Source organism: Pseudophryne corroboree, chromosome 6 (genome assembly GCF_028390025.1).
Source record: "Pseudophryne corroboree isolate aPseCor3 chromosome 6, aPseCor3.hap2, whole genome shotgun sequence".
NCBI classification, from domain to species: domain Eukaryota; kingdom Metazoa; phylum Chordata; class Amphibia; order Anura; family Myobatrachidae; genus Pseudophryne; species Pseudophryne corroboree.
Window position 1 is genome coordinate 27,331,444 of NC_086449.1, and position 17,295 is coordinate 27,348,738.

General features: G+C 55.9%; 2 protein-coding genes across 2 annotated transcripts; one reads left to right on the plus strand and one right to left on the minus strand.

Moving 5' to 3' along the window:
- The first annotated feature begins 3,108 nt into the window (after nt 1-3,108).
- On the plus strand, nt 3,109-6,251 carry TMEM88 (transmembrane protein 88). The gene is made up of 2 exons (XM_063930135.1): nt 3,109-3,399; nt 5,713-6,251. Exons 1-2 carry the CDS (start codon nt 3,163-3,165, stop codon nt 5,959-5,961), a joined length of 486 nt encoding a protein of 161 aa, XP_063786205.1. The 5' UTR covers nt 3,109-3,162; the 3' UTR covers nt 5,962-6,251.
- An 8,432-nt stretch (nt 6,252-14,683) lies between these two features.
- NAA38 (N-alpha-acetyltransferase 38, NatC auxiliary subunit) lies at nt 14,684-17,280 on the minus strand. The gene is made up of 3 exons (XM_063930821.1): nt 17,171-17,280; nt 15,043-15,214; nt 14,684-14,960 (listed from the first exon to the last, which is right to left on the minus strand). The coding sequence occupies exons 1-3, from the start codon at nt 17,213-17,215 to the stop codon at nt 14,848-14,850; spliced, it is 330 nt and encodes a 109-aa protein (XP_063786891.1). The 5' UTR covers nt 17,216-17,280; the 3' UTR covers nt 14,684-14,847.
- Nucleotides 17,281-17,295: the final 15 nt, after the last annotated feature.

Genomic DNA, 17,295 nt, shown 5'->3' on the forward strand with positions numbered 1-17,295 from the left:
TGCAGCATATGACACAATATCCCTGGACATAGCTAAAGGAGTCCACCAGACACTCCACACACACACACACACACAGGTGGGGCAGACAGAGTTTCCCCCCCAAGAAAGGCAAGAGAGACACAGAGATTGGAGCCAACCCACACACAGCGCTTTTAGTAAAAGGCAACCCCTTACCAGCGCAGACTGTGTCCCTTAATAGGAGACACAGTCGTTTTAAAGCCTCCACTCCCTTCTACAACCCCCTGATACCGTGTACAGACAGATGGAGTTGCTGTGGAGGGACCTGAACTTCCATCCAGCGCTGTGCAGACAGGAAAAAGGCGCTGGAACGCTGCTGGGTCCGCTCTGAGGAGAAGCTCCGCCCCCTTAATGGCACTGTCTTCCCGCTCTTCAGATTTTTATACTGGCCTGAGGAAAATTGCTGGCTGAGATCCGCGGACCCCGACAGGCTTGCTGACCAGTGTGGGGGTAAGCGCTGGCCCAGGGCGCCCCTCACAGTGCCGCAGTATGTGCCTCTGGACCTTCCCAGGAGCGCAGTTAGTACCCCGTTGCCGTCATCTTCACACCGGCCCTCCGCTTGCTAGGGGGGTCAGTGACTAACTCACCACTTCTTCAGCGTCTGTAAGGGGTTGGCGGCATGCTGCTGGGGCGAGCGGTCCCCTGTGGCGGAGACCGATCCGACCCCTCTGGAGCTCAGTGTCCAGTCAGCGGAGTCAGTGGCTCAGACCCCGCAGGGCGGACACTGCTTCCCCCCTTAGTCCCTCGTTGCAGACAGGCTGTTGCCAACAGCCTCCTGTAAAAAAACAAACTCTAAAAATAACTTTCACTAGAAAAGCTCAGGAGAGCTCCCCTAGCTGTGACCGGCTCCTCCGGGCACATTTTCGAAACTGAGTCTGGTAGGAGGGGCATAGAGGGAGGAGCCAGCCCACGCTCTCAAACTCTTAAAGTGCCAATGGCTCCTAGTGGACCCGTCTATACCCCATGGTACTAATGTGGACCCCAGCATCCTCTAGGACGTAAGAGAAATCTTGTGTGAGGCACAAAAAGCAAAACAATCCTTTCTTGTTGAATAAAACATGAGTACTCCAGTGTATGAGAGGCACAAAAACTAGGATGAAGGAAAGGATGTACTTGATGATTTGTCCACCAGAGGGCGCTGCTCTGTCTAACTAGAGCTGTCTGCCGTATTCAGCTCATGAAAGGGTTCTTCAAATTAGGACAAAAATGTGAACAATTCTACCAGGATTCCATGAATTTTTGACCAATTAAAAAAAAACCAATCGTTTTTAATGGCAACCTTACACATTAACAGTAAACTAAAACAAGATGTCTTCTTGTTCCTATCCATCTACGTGAAGAACCACATGCAGCAATTATCTACGTCCATGGACTATTACATGGGGTCCAGGTGGAGGGTGAATGGGGTAACACAACCCAATTTAAACTTGCCTGTTACATCCCATAAACGCACCCTGCGTTTAAATCCTCGCTACGAGCGCCATCTTTAAACCACATGGGTGTAGTGTCCACCTCTGTATAGGACCCAATGTATCACACCAACCCGCTGTCACCTATGCACTGCACTCAAGACGGGCGCCTCGTCTGGTGCACTCATGAACTATCCATGGAACGGATCATTCTGTGGGCGTCTTCCCAAAGTGTAATCATAGCTCCCAGTATTGCTTATCCTGCCAACTGTGACCTATGTAGTGCACCCAAGATGGCCGCCCAGGTGAGTCCTTTGCTGTGTGGGAAGGAAAATCAGCGGCCGGTGTCCTGTACTCTGTATTTTACATACTAGGGCAGATGTACTAGAGAGATAAAGTACCAACCAATCAGCTCCTGGCGTTTTTCAAACACATCTTGTAACATGGCAGGTAGGAGCTGATTGGTCAATACTTTATATCTCTCCAAGGCTTAGTACATTTCCCCCCTCAGTATACAGCGACTGTAACCATTGTACTGTACCCAAGATGGCTGCCTCTAGTTTAAAATGGCTTATATTCTGCAAATGTAAGTCCTTATGGAGGAAAGCCCTATATACATAAACAGAAATTACTCACATTACAGTCCCTTCCCATCAGTCTACCTTCACTGACCACAGCTGTAATCTCTCAGTTTCACAATGTAAAGCCCTTTCTTCAATACATACTACCGAGAGTAACGACGGATGCTGAGAACCGTGGGGTCTATTTATTAAGCCTTGGATGGGGATAAAGTACCAGCTAATCAGCTCCTAGCTGCCATGTCGCAGGCTGTGTTTGGAAAATGAGAGAAGGTGGCTGGTACTTTATTTCCGTCCGCTTTATCTCCTCCCAAGGCTTAGTAAATAGACCCCACAGTGTCTTATATACAGAAGAAACAGGAGCTATAACAGACAGTTGGGAAGTTTTAGGGACAGAACTTTCAAAAAGTTTTGGGACACTTGACAACAATGGACGTGGACGACTGAACTGGTGCTGCCCCTTCTCCTTGCCTATCATCCGGGGGTCTGCACTCCATCAACCCTGAGGTGGGGGGGGGGGGGGGGGGGGGGTGTCGAGGGTACCTGACACAATCCCCTCCCCCACACACATCATTCCTCCACTGCTCTATTCTTCCCTCCCACCATCGCTTCAAACCATCCCCTCCTTGAGCCTCATCACCCCAAAACTCACCATGCCATATCTATCTATCTATCTATCTATCTATCTATCTATCATGAGTGGCAATTAAAAGGTTAACGTTTGAAGTGCCAGCGCACATTTTTATATGGCGGCAATTAAAACAATCTCTTGATGGGAATAAACTTGAAGGAAAGATATTTCCAACATGATTAATTGCAGAGAAGCCTATCTATGGAAATACCGGGAATATATGACACTTTGATGAGAATTACAGACTGCAGCACAATAATGATTTCCCGACGCATGATACGTACAGCCGGTGTTACGCCGCGTATGACCCAGCGCACCTCATTGGTCTTGACCACAGAGCTTGCACTCTGTGTTTGTGAGGTGGGGGGGGGGGGGGGGTCACACATTCCTGAGGCTGCAGGCAGAGCATTAGGGGAGTGAGGCATGCTGCATTCCTAGATAAGAGGCTGGGGGGGGGGGGGGGGAGGAAAAGGAGATGGGTCAGAATACAGACTCGTAGCCAGCCGGAGAGTGGACACAGAGCTCCATGCCCAGCTCAGACTTCAGCCTGGCAGCAATGGGTGAAGGTGCTCTGCCCCCGCCGTATACCCCTGCCCCGCCGGTGCCCAGAGAGCCCCTGGATTGCTGGGCCTGCGCTGTCCTGATCACCGCCCATAATCTGCTGGTGGGTGCTGCCAACCTGGGCATATTCATCCTGATGTGCGGAGGTTCCCTGCTGCCCTCTGCCGCCATGCTTCTGTACGGGTTCCTGTGCCACCCGCAGGTCAGTAGCCAATGCCACCCCTTGTGACTGTCTGTGGGGAGGGGGGGAATCTGGTAATAGCCAATCTACCTTCTCTTATACTGCTAATCTGTGCTTTATGAGATCAGATGTTGTGGGACTACAAGTGCCAGTATGCCCTGGAAACTATAGTGTGCCTGACTTGGATGTTTAGATCAGAGATTCCCAAATGTGGACCTCAAGGCTCCCTAACAGTCCAGGTTTTCAGCATATCCATGTTTGGCCACAGGTGACTTAATTAGTACCTCTGTCAATTTGATTTACATTCTGTGCTCAGCCATGGATATCCTGAACACCTGGACTGTCGGAGAGCCCTGAGGGCCGCGTTTGGGAACCTCTGGTTTACACTATTTGCAGTATTCTGGCTCTCTTCATGGGGTCAATTTAATTAGACGTGAATTAGTCCGGGCCGCGAGTGACTGTGGCTATATGTACCTCAGGGGGGCTTGTAACGGCCCCGCGACTCGCCCCCTCCCGGCTGACTGAATTGACTCCCATATATCTCTGTCTCAGTGCTCCATATTAATAATAGAAACTATCCTGTTTCAAAATGTATTAATTACCAGTTATTTATATAGCGCACACATATACTGCAGCGCTGTACAGAGAATATTAGGCCATTTACATCAGCCCCTGCCCCAGTGGTGCTTACACTCTATGGGGGACATGTACTAAGCAGTGATAAGAGCAGAGAGGTGAGGCAGTGGAGAAGTTGCCCACGGCAACCAATCAGCAGTGAAGTAACATCTATAATTTGCATACTATAAAATGATACAGAGCTGCTGATTGGTTGATGGGGCAACTTCTCAACTGGCTCACTTCTCCGATCTTATCACTGCTTAGTAAATGTCCCCCTATATTCCCTGTCACATGTGTACAACTTGGGCTCCCTCATCTCTCTCTAGTAGGGATGGCCAACGGTGGGTTACTAATCGATGGTACCATTGATGGGCAACCATGATGGTGTGAAACCATCAGAAAGGGAACCATCAATGGTTTCACCCACCAATAGTCACCTCTGCTTTACAATTCAGTAGGCTGTGAGCCAATGAAAGCCCGGGCCGGTGCTTCGTGGGCATGTCGGTGGTGGCGTTAAGTTCCGTGTCCCGGCATCTGGTTCTCCCCCATCGATGGCAAAAGTACTCAACATTGGTCATTGGCAGGAGGACTTTGTTGTGAGGGAGACGGTTGTGACATCACCTGTGGAGTTGGACGGCTGGTTCCGGGGACGCCCAAGTGTAACCATCTTTAAAAACTTGCTGTTATTGTCTACTTTATTTGTAGACCACTTCATATGGTGAGAGACCACCCCTATCCCTTTTTATATGTTTAGTACAGTGAATAAAAGGTATTGCACCATTGGAGGTTTTTGTCTCTCTTTTTTGGGTATCAAGTGTGGAGAAGAAGACCATAGGTATACAGAATCCATACTGGTGGAACTTCAGCTCCCCCCAAAAACGTGACTGTCTACTTCTAAAAAAGTAGACCCATATTTTAGGTATAAGACTCACCAAAAAGATTTAAAATTGACCTGGTCTTTTGTATACATTTGATGCACTATGAATGTATTTTATTTGTTTTTTTGAGCGCCTCTGGATTCTAATGGTATTTTCTTGACTACATTGGTCATATACCATCGATGATTTTGAATGGGCGATGGCCATCCCTACTCTCTATCCGGCAGTCGGACAGCTTAGTCAGCGTCCGGCTCCAGGCACTAGTAGAGCAGTGCTAGAGTCTAGCGCACATGCGCAAGACTTCAGGAAAATGGCGCGGTGGCCATTTTCCCAGCGATTCTCCTACAGGACATATCATGTACCACACCGTATACAGTCAGTCAGATGGACTAATGTGTACTGAGGGTCACCTATTGGCATATCACCAATGTTTACTGATAGTGGTTCAACTCGCAAAATGGCTGCCTCTAGGTCATGGGTCACACATAATGTAAACAGCACAGCCACCTGAGGGGAAATGTTCCGGTGAAATCTGTATAGCTGGTATATAATGACAGGAATCACTATAGCAGTTCTCCAGGCCGTTTCCTCTGCCTCTATTACGATTATATATATAATGTAATAACCAGATAATTATGTGCAGAGGGCAGCGATGGGTCTGGGGCAGATTAGTGACGCTGGTGCTGGAACGTGGGTGGGTTCCGGGCCGTGTTGTGATATAGGGGTAATGTATACGGAGAGCCTCCCTCGCACATTCCAGTACCAGACGGAGCCCCGCTCTCTGCATCACTCCCAGAGACCGTGTGTATTAACCCTTTTCCTTCTCTCTCCCTTCCAGTTCCGCCGGCCCAAAGAGACCCTCTGCCCGCCTTCCCTGACTCCGACGGCCTGCGTGGCGCTGCTGGTCTTCGGAGTTGTGCTGGTGCTGCCTTTCCTGATCCTCGGCCTGGCCGGTTACGCCCGCATCGCCCGCTGTTTCAAGCTCAGCTCCTGCTTTCTGCCCTACAACCGGGCCATGTACCGAGGAACGACGACCCAGGGGCACGCAGTCAAGCAGGGCCCCGCGGAGAGCAAGGCCTGGGTGTAAGACTGAGCCGGCCTCTCTCTACAAACGGATTACTGCGCCATCCAGAGACTCTACCCCTACACCGAGCTCCTCCGGCCACCACCACCCAATCGCCTATCCCTGCAGGTGACCTCTCAGCCTCTGCGGCAGAGGCTGGCCAACGATGGCTCACCAGCCGGTATGGAGCGGAGGCTGGCCAGGCATACCGAGAGCCTGAGGTTCCCCACCTCTGTGCTGAAGGCCACAAACTGTCCCATTTATATTTTACCCTTTGTGCAGATGGAATTAAATAAATGTCATTTTTATATTCACATGCTGGGAGTATGATGTGTCAGGTCTGAACGCGGCTAATGTCCACTTTATCCGCAAACATTGCCCAACATGAAGCTATATCCTGTCACCTGTCTTTCTCTATGTCACTATATTTGTATACAGCGTGGCCTATTCCTCAGCAGGGAGCACCGAGATTAGGACCAGCGCTGGGAACCTGCACCCTGCCGCCTGGTGGGGGAACCTGCACCGTGCCGCCTGGTGGGGGAACCTGCACCGTGCCGCCTGGTGGGGGAACCTGCACCGTGCCGCCTGGTGGGGGAACCTGCACCGTGCCGCCTGGTGGGGGAACCAGCACCGTGCCGCCTGGTGGGGGAACCAGCACCGTGCCGCCTGGTGGGGGAACCAGCACCGTGCCGCCTGGTGGGGGCACCTGCACCGTGCCGCCTGGTGGGGGCACCTGCACCGTGCCGCCTGGTGGGGGAACCTGCACCGTGCCGCCTGGTGGGGGAACCTGCACCCTGCCGCATGGCGGGAGAACTAGCACCGTGCCGCATGGTGGGGGAACCTGCACCCTGCCGGGGGAACCTGCCGTCTGGCGGGGGAACCTGCACCCTGCCGCATAGCGGGGGAACCTGCACCGTGCCGCATGGTGGGGGAACCTGCACCCTGCCGCGGGGAACCTGTACCCTGCAGCCTGGTGAGGGAACCTGCACCGTGCCGCCCGGCGGGGGAACCTGCACCCTGCCGCCCGGCGGGGGAACCTGCACCCTGCCGCCCGGCGGGGGAACCTGCACCCTGCCGCCCGGCGGGGGAACCTGCACCCTGCCGCCCGGCGGGGGAACCTGCACCCTGCCGCCCGGTGGGGGAGCCTGCACCCTGCCGCCCGGCGGGAGAACCTGCACCCTGCCGCATGGCGGGAGAACCTGCACCCTGCCGCATGGCGGGGGAACCTGCACCCTGCCGCCTGGTGGGGGAACCTGCACCCTGCCGCCTGGTGGGGGAACCTGCACCCTGCCGCCTGGTGGGGGAACCTGCACCCTGCCGCCTGGTGGGGGAACCTGCACCCTGCCGCCTGGTGGGGGAACCTGCACCCTGCCGCCTGGTGGGGGAACCTGCACCCTGCCGCATGGCGGGGGAACCTGCACCCTGCCGCCTGGTGGGGGAACTTGCACCCTGCCGCCTGGTGGGAGAACCTGCACCGTGCCGCATGGTGGGGGAACCTGCACCCTGCCGTGGGGAACTTGTACCCTGCAGCATGGCGGGGGAACCTGCACCGTGCCGCCCGGCGGGGGAACCTGCACCACGCCGCCCGGCGAGGGAACCTGCACCACGCCGCCCGGCGGGGGAACCTGCACCGCGCCGCCTGGTGGGGGAACCTGCACCCTGCCGCCTGGTGGGGGAACCTGCACCCTGCCGCCCGGTGGGGGAACCTGCACCGTGCCGCCTGGCGGGAGAACCTGCACCGTGCCGCCTTGCGGGGGAACCTGCACCCTGCCGCCTGGTGGGAGAATCTGCACCGTGCAGCATGGTGGGGGAACCTGCACCCTGCCGGGGGAACCTGCACCCTGCCGCCTGGTGGGAGAACCTGCACCGTGCCGCCTGGTGGGGGAACCTGCACCGTGCCGCCTGGTGGGGGAACCTGCACCGTGCCGCCTGGTGGGGGAACCTGCACCGTGCCGCCTGGTGGGGGAACCTGCACCCTGCCGCATGGCGGGAGAACTAGCACCGTGCCGCATGGTGGGGGAACCTGCACCCTGCCGGGGGAACCTGCCGTCTGGCGGGGGAACCTGCACCCTGCCGCATAGCGGGGGAACCTGCACCGTGCCGCATGGTGGGGGAACCTGCACCCTGCCGCGGGGAACCTGTACCCTGCAGCCTGGTGAGGGAACCTGCACCGTGCCGCCCGGCGGGGGAACCTGCACCCTGCCGCCCGGCGGGGGAACCTGCACCCTACCGCCCGGCGGGGGAACCTGCACCCTGCCGCCCGGTGGGGGAACCTGCACCCTGCCGCCTGGCGGGAGAACCTGCACCCTGCCGCCTGGCGGGAGAACCTGCACCCTGCCGCCTGGTGGGGGAACCTGCACCCTGCCGCCTGGTGGGGGAACCTGCACCCTGCCGCATGGCGGGGGAACCTGCACCCTGCCGCCTGGTGGGGGAACCTGCACCCTGCCGCCTGGTGGGAGAACCTGCACCCTGCCGCCTGGTGGGGGAACCTGCACCCTGCCGCCTGGCGGGAGAACCTGCACCCTGCCGCATGGTGGGGGAACCTGCACCCTGCCGCATGGCGGGGGAACCTGCACCCTGCCGCCTGGTGGGAGAACCTGCACCGTGCCGTATGGTGGGGGAACCTGCACCCTGCCGCATGGCGGGGGAACATGCACCCTGCCGCCTGGCGGGGGAACCTGCACCCTGCCGCCTGGTGGGAGAACCTGCACCGTGCCGCATGGTGGGGGAACCTGCACCCTGCCGTGGGGAACCTGTACCCTGCAGCATGGCGGGGGAACCTGCACCGTGCCGCCCGGCGGGGGAACCTGCACCACGCCGCCCGGCGAGGGAACCTGCACCGTGCCGCCCGGCGGGGGAACCTGCACCACGCCGCCCGGCAGGGGAACCTGCACCACGCCGCCCGGCGGGGGAACCTGCACCACGCCGCCTGGTGGGGGAACCTGCACCACGCCGCCTGGTGGGGGAACCTGCACCCTGCCGCCCGGTGGGGGAACCTGCACCCTGCCGCCTGGCGGGAGAACCTGCACCGTGCCGCATGGTGGGGGAACCTGCACCCTGCCGCATGGCGGGGGAACCTGCACCGTGCCGCCTTGCGGGGGAACCTGCACCCTGCCGCCTGGTGGGGGAACCTGCACCCTGCCGCCTGGTGGGGGAACCTGCACGTGCCGCCTGGTGGGGGAGCCTGCACCGTGCCGCCTGGTGGGGGAACCTGCACCGTGCCCCGCCTGGTGGGGGAACCTGCACCGTGCCGCCTGGTGGGGGAACATGCACCCTGCCGCATGGTGGGGGAACCTGCACCCTGCCGCCTGGCGGGGGAACCTGTACCCTGCAGCATGGTGGGGGAACCTGCACCGTGTGGCTCGGCGGGAAAACCTGCACCGTGCCGCCCGGCGGGGGAACCTGCACCACGCCGCCCGGCGAGGGAACCTGCACCGTGCCGCCTGGTGGGGGAACCTGCACCCTGCCGCCCGGTGGGGGAACCTGCACCCTGCCGCCTGGTGGGGACGGCTATGCCTGCCAGCAATAGTACAGCTCTGAATGCAGTGACATTATCCCAGTGACACGGACGGTTACCGCAATACGCAGGTAAATTCGATCGTCCATTTCCATGAGGACACGAGAGCCAGATTGCCCCCATTAGAGTGCGGGATGCCGCCCGTTCTCCACGTCCAGGCAAAAATTAGCATTCACGGAGATTTGATCTTCCTGCTATTAATTATACAGGACGCCGTTATCCTTTGCTGGATCTAATATTCCAGATATAATGTCTTCATACTGTATGTCCTCCTTATATCTTACAACCAGGTAACAGGTCCGCTTTGGTCAGGATTATGGGGAGATGTACTAAGCCAGAGGTTCTCAAGGATAACTGAGCTTGGCCACAGGTGACTTAACTAGAACCTCAGTTAATTTGATTTAACTATCTCTGCTCAGCCATGGAGTATGGGAACCACTATACTAAGCCTTGGGTGGAGAGAGATAAAGTACCAGCCAACCATTTACGGTCACGTTATAGGAGCTGATCGGCTGGCACTTTATCTCTGTCCACTTTATCTCTCTCCAAACTTAGTACATACCCCCCCTATGTGAGATCTGTTCAGAATGATCAGTTACGTGGATGTATGGAAAACTATGCATCCATAAAATAGGGAGATGGGATGTGTGCGCCATATTGGATGGTAGATGGAGGCACCTTCTGAGGTTGTCTGTGTTGCCAGAGCACGCTTGTGGGTGGGAGGGCAACACGTATATAAGCACAATATAAAGCACTCCGCTGCGATGGGGACGTGGCACAGGAACTGCAGGGTATGTGATGCCGACCCAATGTACAGAACGATCCAAGTACACGCAGCACTGTGTACAGGACACGGGTAACCCACGTAATATGCAGCCTGCAGCACGTAACGCGTGACCCAACCTCGTGTGCACACCCAGCTAACAAAGGCAGATGAATGTGAAATGACAGAAGATGTGGCACCATCTTGTGGCAGATCGGTGGTACTGCAATAAGTGCTCTAATATATCAAAGTACGGGTTCACTACGATATGCCGGCGGTCGGGCTCCCGGCGACCAGCATACCGGCGCCGGGAGCCCGACCGCCGGCTTACCGACAGTGTGGCGAGCGCAAATGAGCCCCTTGCGGGCTCGCTGCGCTCGCCACGCTATTTTATTCTCCCTCCAGGGGGGTCGTGGACCCCCACGAGGGAGAATAAGTGTCGGTATGCCGGCTGTCGGGCTCCCAGCGCCGGTATGCTGGTCGCCGGGAGCCCGACCGCCGGCATACTGAAGACCACCCCAAAGTACTGTAGTGTTTTGGAATCGTCATAAGCAAGGTAGCTAGTTACCGCGGACAGCGCTATCACAGCCACTACCGCAGGACATAGCTAATGCCGCAGGATTCTTGTGTAAATAGACGACCCTCAGGTTACCCAGGATAATAACGCAACTGAAGCAGATCTCCCACCATCAGCGTTGTATGCAAACCATCTGCCTGTGTCAGGCCCCATGTCCCCCTCACCTCCCTCTGCTTGTCATCTCAATCCTCCTCCCTAGTTTTGTACCTTTCCCTCCCCATCTCTATCCCCCCCTGACCCATCTCTGTCCCTCTTTTCCCCCCATCTCCCTTTCTCACATCTGTCTCTCTCCCTCCCAATCTCACATCCCTCTCCATCACCCTGTCTCACATACCTTTCTCTTTCCATCGCCCTGTCTCACATATCTAACTCTCTCTTCCCAACTCCGTCTCACATCTATGTCCCTCTTCCCCGGTTTCACATCCCCCTCCTTCCCCATCTCACATCTCTGTCCTCCTACTTCCTCATCTCACATCTGTCCCCCTCCTTCCCCATCTCACATCTCTGTCCCCCTCCTTCCCCATCTCACATCTCTGTCCCCCTCCTTCCCCATCTCACATTTCTGTCCCTCTCTCACCCCATCCATCTCCCTGTCCTCCTCCTTCCCCATCTCACATCTCTGTCCCCCTCCTTCCCCATCTCGCATCTCTGTCCCCCTCCTTCCCCATCTCACATCTCTGTCCCTCTCTCACCCCATCCATCTCCCTGTCCTCCTCCTTCCCCATCTCACATCTCTGTCCCCCTCCTTCCCCATCTCACATCTCTGTCCCCCTCCTTCCCCATCTCACATCTCTGTCCTCCTCCTTCCCCATCTCACATCTCTGTCCCCCTCCTTCCCCATCTCACATCTCTGTCCCCCTCCTTCCCCATCTAACATTTGTGTCCTCCTCCTTCCCCATCTCACATCTCTGTCCCCCTCCTTCCCCATCTCACATCTCTGTCCCCCTCCTTCCCCATCTCACATCTCTGTCCCCCTCCTTCCCCATCTCACATCTCTGTCCTCCTCCTTCCCCATCTCACATCTATGTCCCCCTCCCTCCCCATCTCAACTCTCTGTCCCTCTCTCACCCCACCCATCTCACATCTGTTCCCCTCCTTCCCCATCTCAGTCTCACATCTATGTCCCCCTCCCTCCCCATCTCAACTCTCTGTCCCTCTCTCACCCCACCCATCTCTGTCCCCCTCCTTCTCCATCTCACATCCCTGTCCCCCTCCTTCCCCATCTCACATCCCTGTCCCCCTTCTTCCCCATCTCACATCCCTGTCCCCCTCCTTCCCCATCTCACATCCCTGTCCCCCTCCTTCCCCATCTCACATCTCTGTCCTCCTACTTCCTCATCTCACATCTGTCCCCCTCCTTCCCCATCTCACATCCCTGTCCCCCTCCTTCCCCATCTCACATCTCTGTCCTCCTTCCCCATCTCACATCTCTGTCCCCCTCCTTCCCCATCTCACATCTCTGTCCCCCTCCTTCCCCATCTCACATCTCTGTCCCCCTCCTTCCCCATCTCACATCTCTGTCCCCCTCCTTCCCCATCTCACATCTCTGTCCTCCTTCCTCATCTCACATCTCTGTCCCCCTCCTTCCCCATCTCACATCTCTGTCCCCCTCCTTCCCCATCTCACATCTCTGTCCTCCTCCTTCCCCATCTCACATCTCTGCCCCCCTCCTTCCCCATCTCACATCTCTGCCCCCCTCCTTCCCCATCTCACATCTCTGTCCCCCTCCTTCCCCATCTCAGTCTCACATCTATGTCCCCCTCCCTCCCCATCTCAACTCTCTGTCCCTCTCTCACCCCACCCATCTCCGTCTCACATCTGTACCCCTCCTTCCCCATCTCACATCTCTGTCCCCCTCCTTCCCCATCTCACATCTCTGTCCCCCTCCTTCCCCATCTCAGTCTCACATCTATGTCCCCCTCCCTCCCCATCTCAACTCTCTGTCCCTCTCTCACCCCACCCATCTACCTGTCTCACATCCCTGTCCCCCTCCTTCTCTCACATCTCTGTCCCCCTCCTTCCCCATCTCTGTCCCCCTCCTTCCCCATCTCTGTCCCCCTCCTTCCCCATCTCACATCTCTGCCCCCCTCCTTCCCCATCTCACATCTCTGTCCCCCTCCTTCCCCATCTCAGTCTCACATCTATGTCCCCCTCCCTCCCCATCTCAACTGTCTGTGCCTCTCTCACCCCACCCATCTCCGTCTCACATCTGTACCCCTCCTTCCCCATCTCACATCTCTGTCCCCCTCCTTCCCCATCTCACATCTGTCCCCCTCCTTCCCCATCTCACATCTCTGTCCCCCTCCTTCCCCATCTCACATCTCTGTCCCCCTCCTTCCCCATCTCACATCTCTGTCCCCCTCCTTCCCCATCTCAGTCTCACATCTATGTCCCCCTCCCTCCCCATCTCAACTCTCTGTCCCTCTCTCACCCCACCCATCTCCCTGTCTCACATCTGTTTCCCTCCTTCCCCATCTCACATCCCTGTCCCCCTCCTTCTCTTACATCTCTGTCCACCTCCTTCCCCATCTCTGTCCCCCTCCTTCCCCATCTCACATCTCTGTCCCCCTCCTTCCCCATCTCACATCTCTGTCCCCCTCCTTCCCCATTTCAGTCTCACATCTCTGTCCCTCTCCCTCCGTCTCACATCCCCCTCTCTCCCCATCTCAACTCTCTGTCCCTCTCTCACCCCACCCATCTCCCTGTCTCACATCTCTGTCCCTCTCCATGACCATCTTCCGGTCTCTCATCTCTGTACATCTCCCTCCACATGTCACCCATTCTCCACCCTCTCTCACATCTCTATTCTCCTCCTTTCCTCATCACCCCACCATCTCTCATCTCTAGGCCTCTACCTCCCCTTTTCATTTCCGCCGCTCTCGTCCTTACTGTCTCCCATCTCTATCCTCCTAATCTCCAACTGATATCGCCCTCACCCCAACTCCTCGTCTCAAATACGTCCCTCTCCCTTATCCTTTCACATCTTTTCCCCATCTTCCTCTCATCTCTGTCCCTCTCCCTTACCATTTCACATCTTTTCCCCATCTTCCTCTCCTCTCTGTCCCTCTCCCTTACCATTTCACATCTTTTCCCCATCTTCCTCTCATCTCTGTCCCTCTCCCTTATCATTTCACATCTTTTCCCCATCTTCCTCTCCGTCCCTCTCCCCCACGTTTCTCTTATTTCTGTCCCCCTCATCCCCATCTCATTCCTGAGCCCCTAATCTCACACTTATTTCTGTTCTCCTCATCACCCATCTTATTCTTATCGCTTCCTCCGTCTCACTTCTGCCCCTCCTCATCTCCCCCCCCCCCCCCCCCCCCACACCCCACACGTGCTGACAGGAGGGAACAGTTCTGTTCTAACCAGAGCTGCCGAGTCGGAGACAATTTTGCGTGGAGTCAGTGGCTTCGAAATAAAAAAACATATTGTACGTCCGTATTGTATGTCCGTATTGTACTGCCATATCCGTGATGGCAGTAACACACGCGCGGGCGAGTTGGGAGTGGTACAGGGGGGAGGCTGAGTGCTAACGATGGTCGGAATTTACAGCTGGTGTAAACTGCACAAACCACGTAGCACTGCAATCAAGGCGTGCAGACGCCATTTTGTTCCCGTTTGCAATAAAAACACTGCATGATTTTATATGATGCATGCAGCCCTATAATATTACCCCAAGCAAGCTGCTTATTGAGAAGCTAGAGCTGGTGGTAGATACAATCTAGCAGAGTGTACCCGACCAGTAATTCACTGCTTGTAATACAACCCACCAGGATGGCGCAGCAATACATTATACTATATGTATGTTCATGTTCTCCCCCCCTCCCCCCAAGTCAGTCCAAAGTCACCCCTTCCCGAGAACGATGAAGAATGGACGGAGATCACCAGGCAATAAAAAATAATTTAATCTGTTAGGAAGAATAGAAAGATGGACATCCACTGTACACAAACGCCAGGTGATAACAGACCCTGCTGCGGCCGGCTATATACTGATATATATATATATACATAGCCACAGAGCGTAGGGACGCCCGCCAGCCTCCGCGCCGGCACTCACAGGTACTGGGGGGAGGTGACGCTCTCCAGCTCCACCTGTATAGACACGATGTGGTGGCCGGGGACCATGGCCAGACCCAGGACTCGCGGCTCTCGGATGGGGAAGGAGTCTGTGGGGGGAGGGGGAGGAAGAGTTATTACAGGACGCCGCCGGCACCTCGCATTCTCCATCGGCGTGTTACAGGGTCTCACCTGAGGGCCGGAGGAATTCCTGCGCCGAACCCAGGATGACGTTGCAGTCTCTGTCTGCGCACAGGAAGCAGCCGATCAGCGAGCGCCCGTCCGTCATCTCTATCCTCATGTTGCGGTTCAGGAGAGACTCCAGCTTGTGCCGGGCGGTGTCGCCCACCTCTGCGTCGGAGTCCTGGTAACAGACACGCATGGTGGTACTATTCACCTCGTGTACACAGCGCACAGTACCTCCCATCACCCCGTATACACATCGCACAGTACCTCCCATCACCCCGTGTACACAGCGCACAGTACCTCCCATCACCCCGTGTACACAGAACACAGTACCTCCCATCACCCCGTGTACACAGCGCACAGTACCTCCCATCATTCCGTGTACACAGCGCACAGTACCTCCCATCACCCCGTGTACACAGCGCACAGTACCTCCCATCACCCCGTATACACAGCGCACAGTACCTCCCATCACCCCGTGTACACAGCGCACAGTACCTCCCATCACCCAGTGTACACAGCGCACAGTACCTCCCATCACCCCGTGTACACAGCGCACAGTACCTCCCATCACCCCGTGTACACAGCGCACAGTACCTCCCATCATTCCGTGTACACAGCGCACAGTACCTCCCATCACCCCGTATACACAGCGCACAGTACCTCCCATCACCCCGTGTACACAGCGCACAGTACCTCCCATCACCCAGTGTACACAGCGCACAGTACCTCCCATCACCCCGTGTACACAGCGCACAGTACCTCCCATCACCCCGTGTACACAGCACACAGTACCTCCCAGCTGGGCTGGTTACAGGGAGGAGCTTTACATGGTGATACACTACAGTAATGGAAGTGGTACTGTGTACTGAGAAACCCCCAACAACGAAAGTGGTACTATGGTACTGAGAATCCCCCAATAATGGAAGTGGTACTATGGTACTGAGAAACCCCCAATAATGGAAGTGGTACTATGGTACTGAGAAACCCCCAATAATGGAAGTGGTACTATGGTACTGAGAAACCCCCAATAATGGAAGTGGTACTATGGTACTGAGAAACCCCCAATAATGGAAGTGGTACTATGGTACTGAGAAACCCCCAATAATGGAAGTGGTACTATGGTACTGAGAAACCCCCAATAATGGAAGTGGTACTATGGTACTGAGAAACCCCCAATAATGGAAGTGGTACTATGGTACTGAGAAACCCCCAATAATGGAAGTGGTACTATGGTACTGAAAAACCCCCAATAATGGAAGTGGTACTATGGTACTGAGAAACCCCCAATAATGGAAGTGGTACTATGGTACTGAGAAACCCCCAATAATGGAAGTGGTACTATGGTACTGAGAAACCCCCAATAATGGAAGTGGTACTATGGTACTGAAAAACCCCCAATAATGGAAGTGGTACTATGGTACTGAGAAACCCCCAATAATGGAAGTGGTACTATGGTACTGAGAAACCCCCAATAATGGAAGTGGTACTATGGTACTGAGAAACCCCCAATAATGGAAGGGTTGGTTCTATATCGGAGGGGCTGAAGGGACCTTGTGACGTATGGAGGGGAGGAGCTACGTCACCAGGGGGAGGAGCTACGGGCGAACAGGGTACCCGAAAAGTACCCTCGCGGGCTCGCTCCGCTCCGCTCACCACCTAATTACTAAAGGTAATAGTTGGTGGCGTGGATAGTAGAGGAACTATCCCGCTGGCCTAGCTCCTCCCCCTTACGGAAAAGGTCCCTTAGCCCACTTGATTCTAGCATCTACCATAATTTGGAAGTGGTACTATGGTACTGAGAAACCCCCAATAATGGAAGTGGTACTGTGTACTGAGGATCCTCCAATAATGGAAGTGATACTGAGAATCCCCAATACTTGGAAGTGGTACTGTGTACTAAGAACCCTCCAATAATGGAAGTGGTACTGTGTACTGAGGATCCTCCAATAATGGAAGTGGTACTGAGAATCCCCAATAATTGAGGTGTCCCCCTGCCCCCACGTGTCCTTGTGCCCCACCTAGCCCCTTTGTTGTACTGAGAGCCCCCAATAATGGAAGTGGTACTGTGGTGCTGAGACCCCCCCCCCCCCCGGTAACGGAGGGGCCGCTGATCCCGGGACCGGACACTCACCCCGGCCGGGGGGCTGCAGCCGTTCTCCTCCAGCACAGCCGCCATCACACCGAGCAGCCGCACTGCACGCCGGGACTCCGCAACGATTCCACAAAACGGAAATGACGTCAGGTGGAACGCGGACA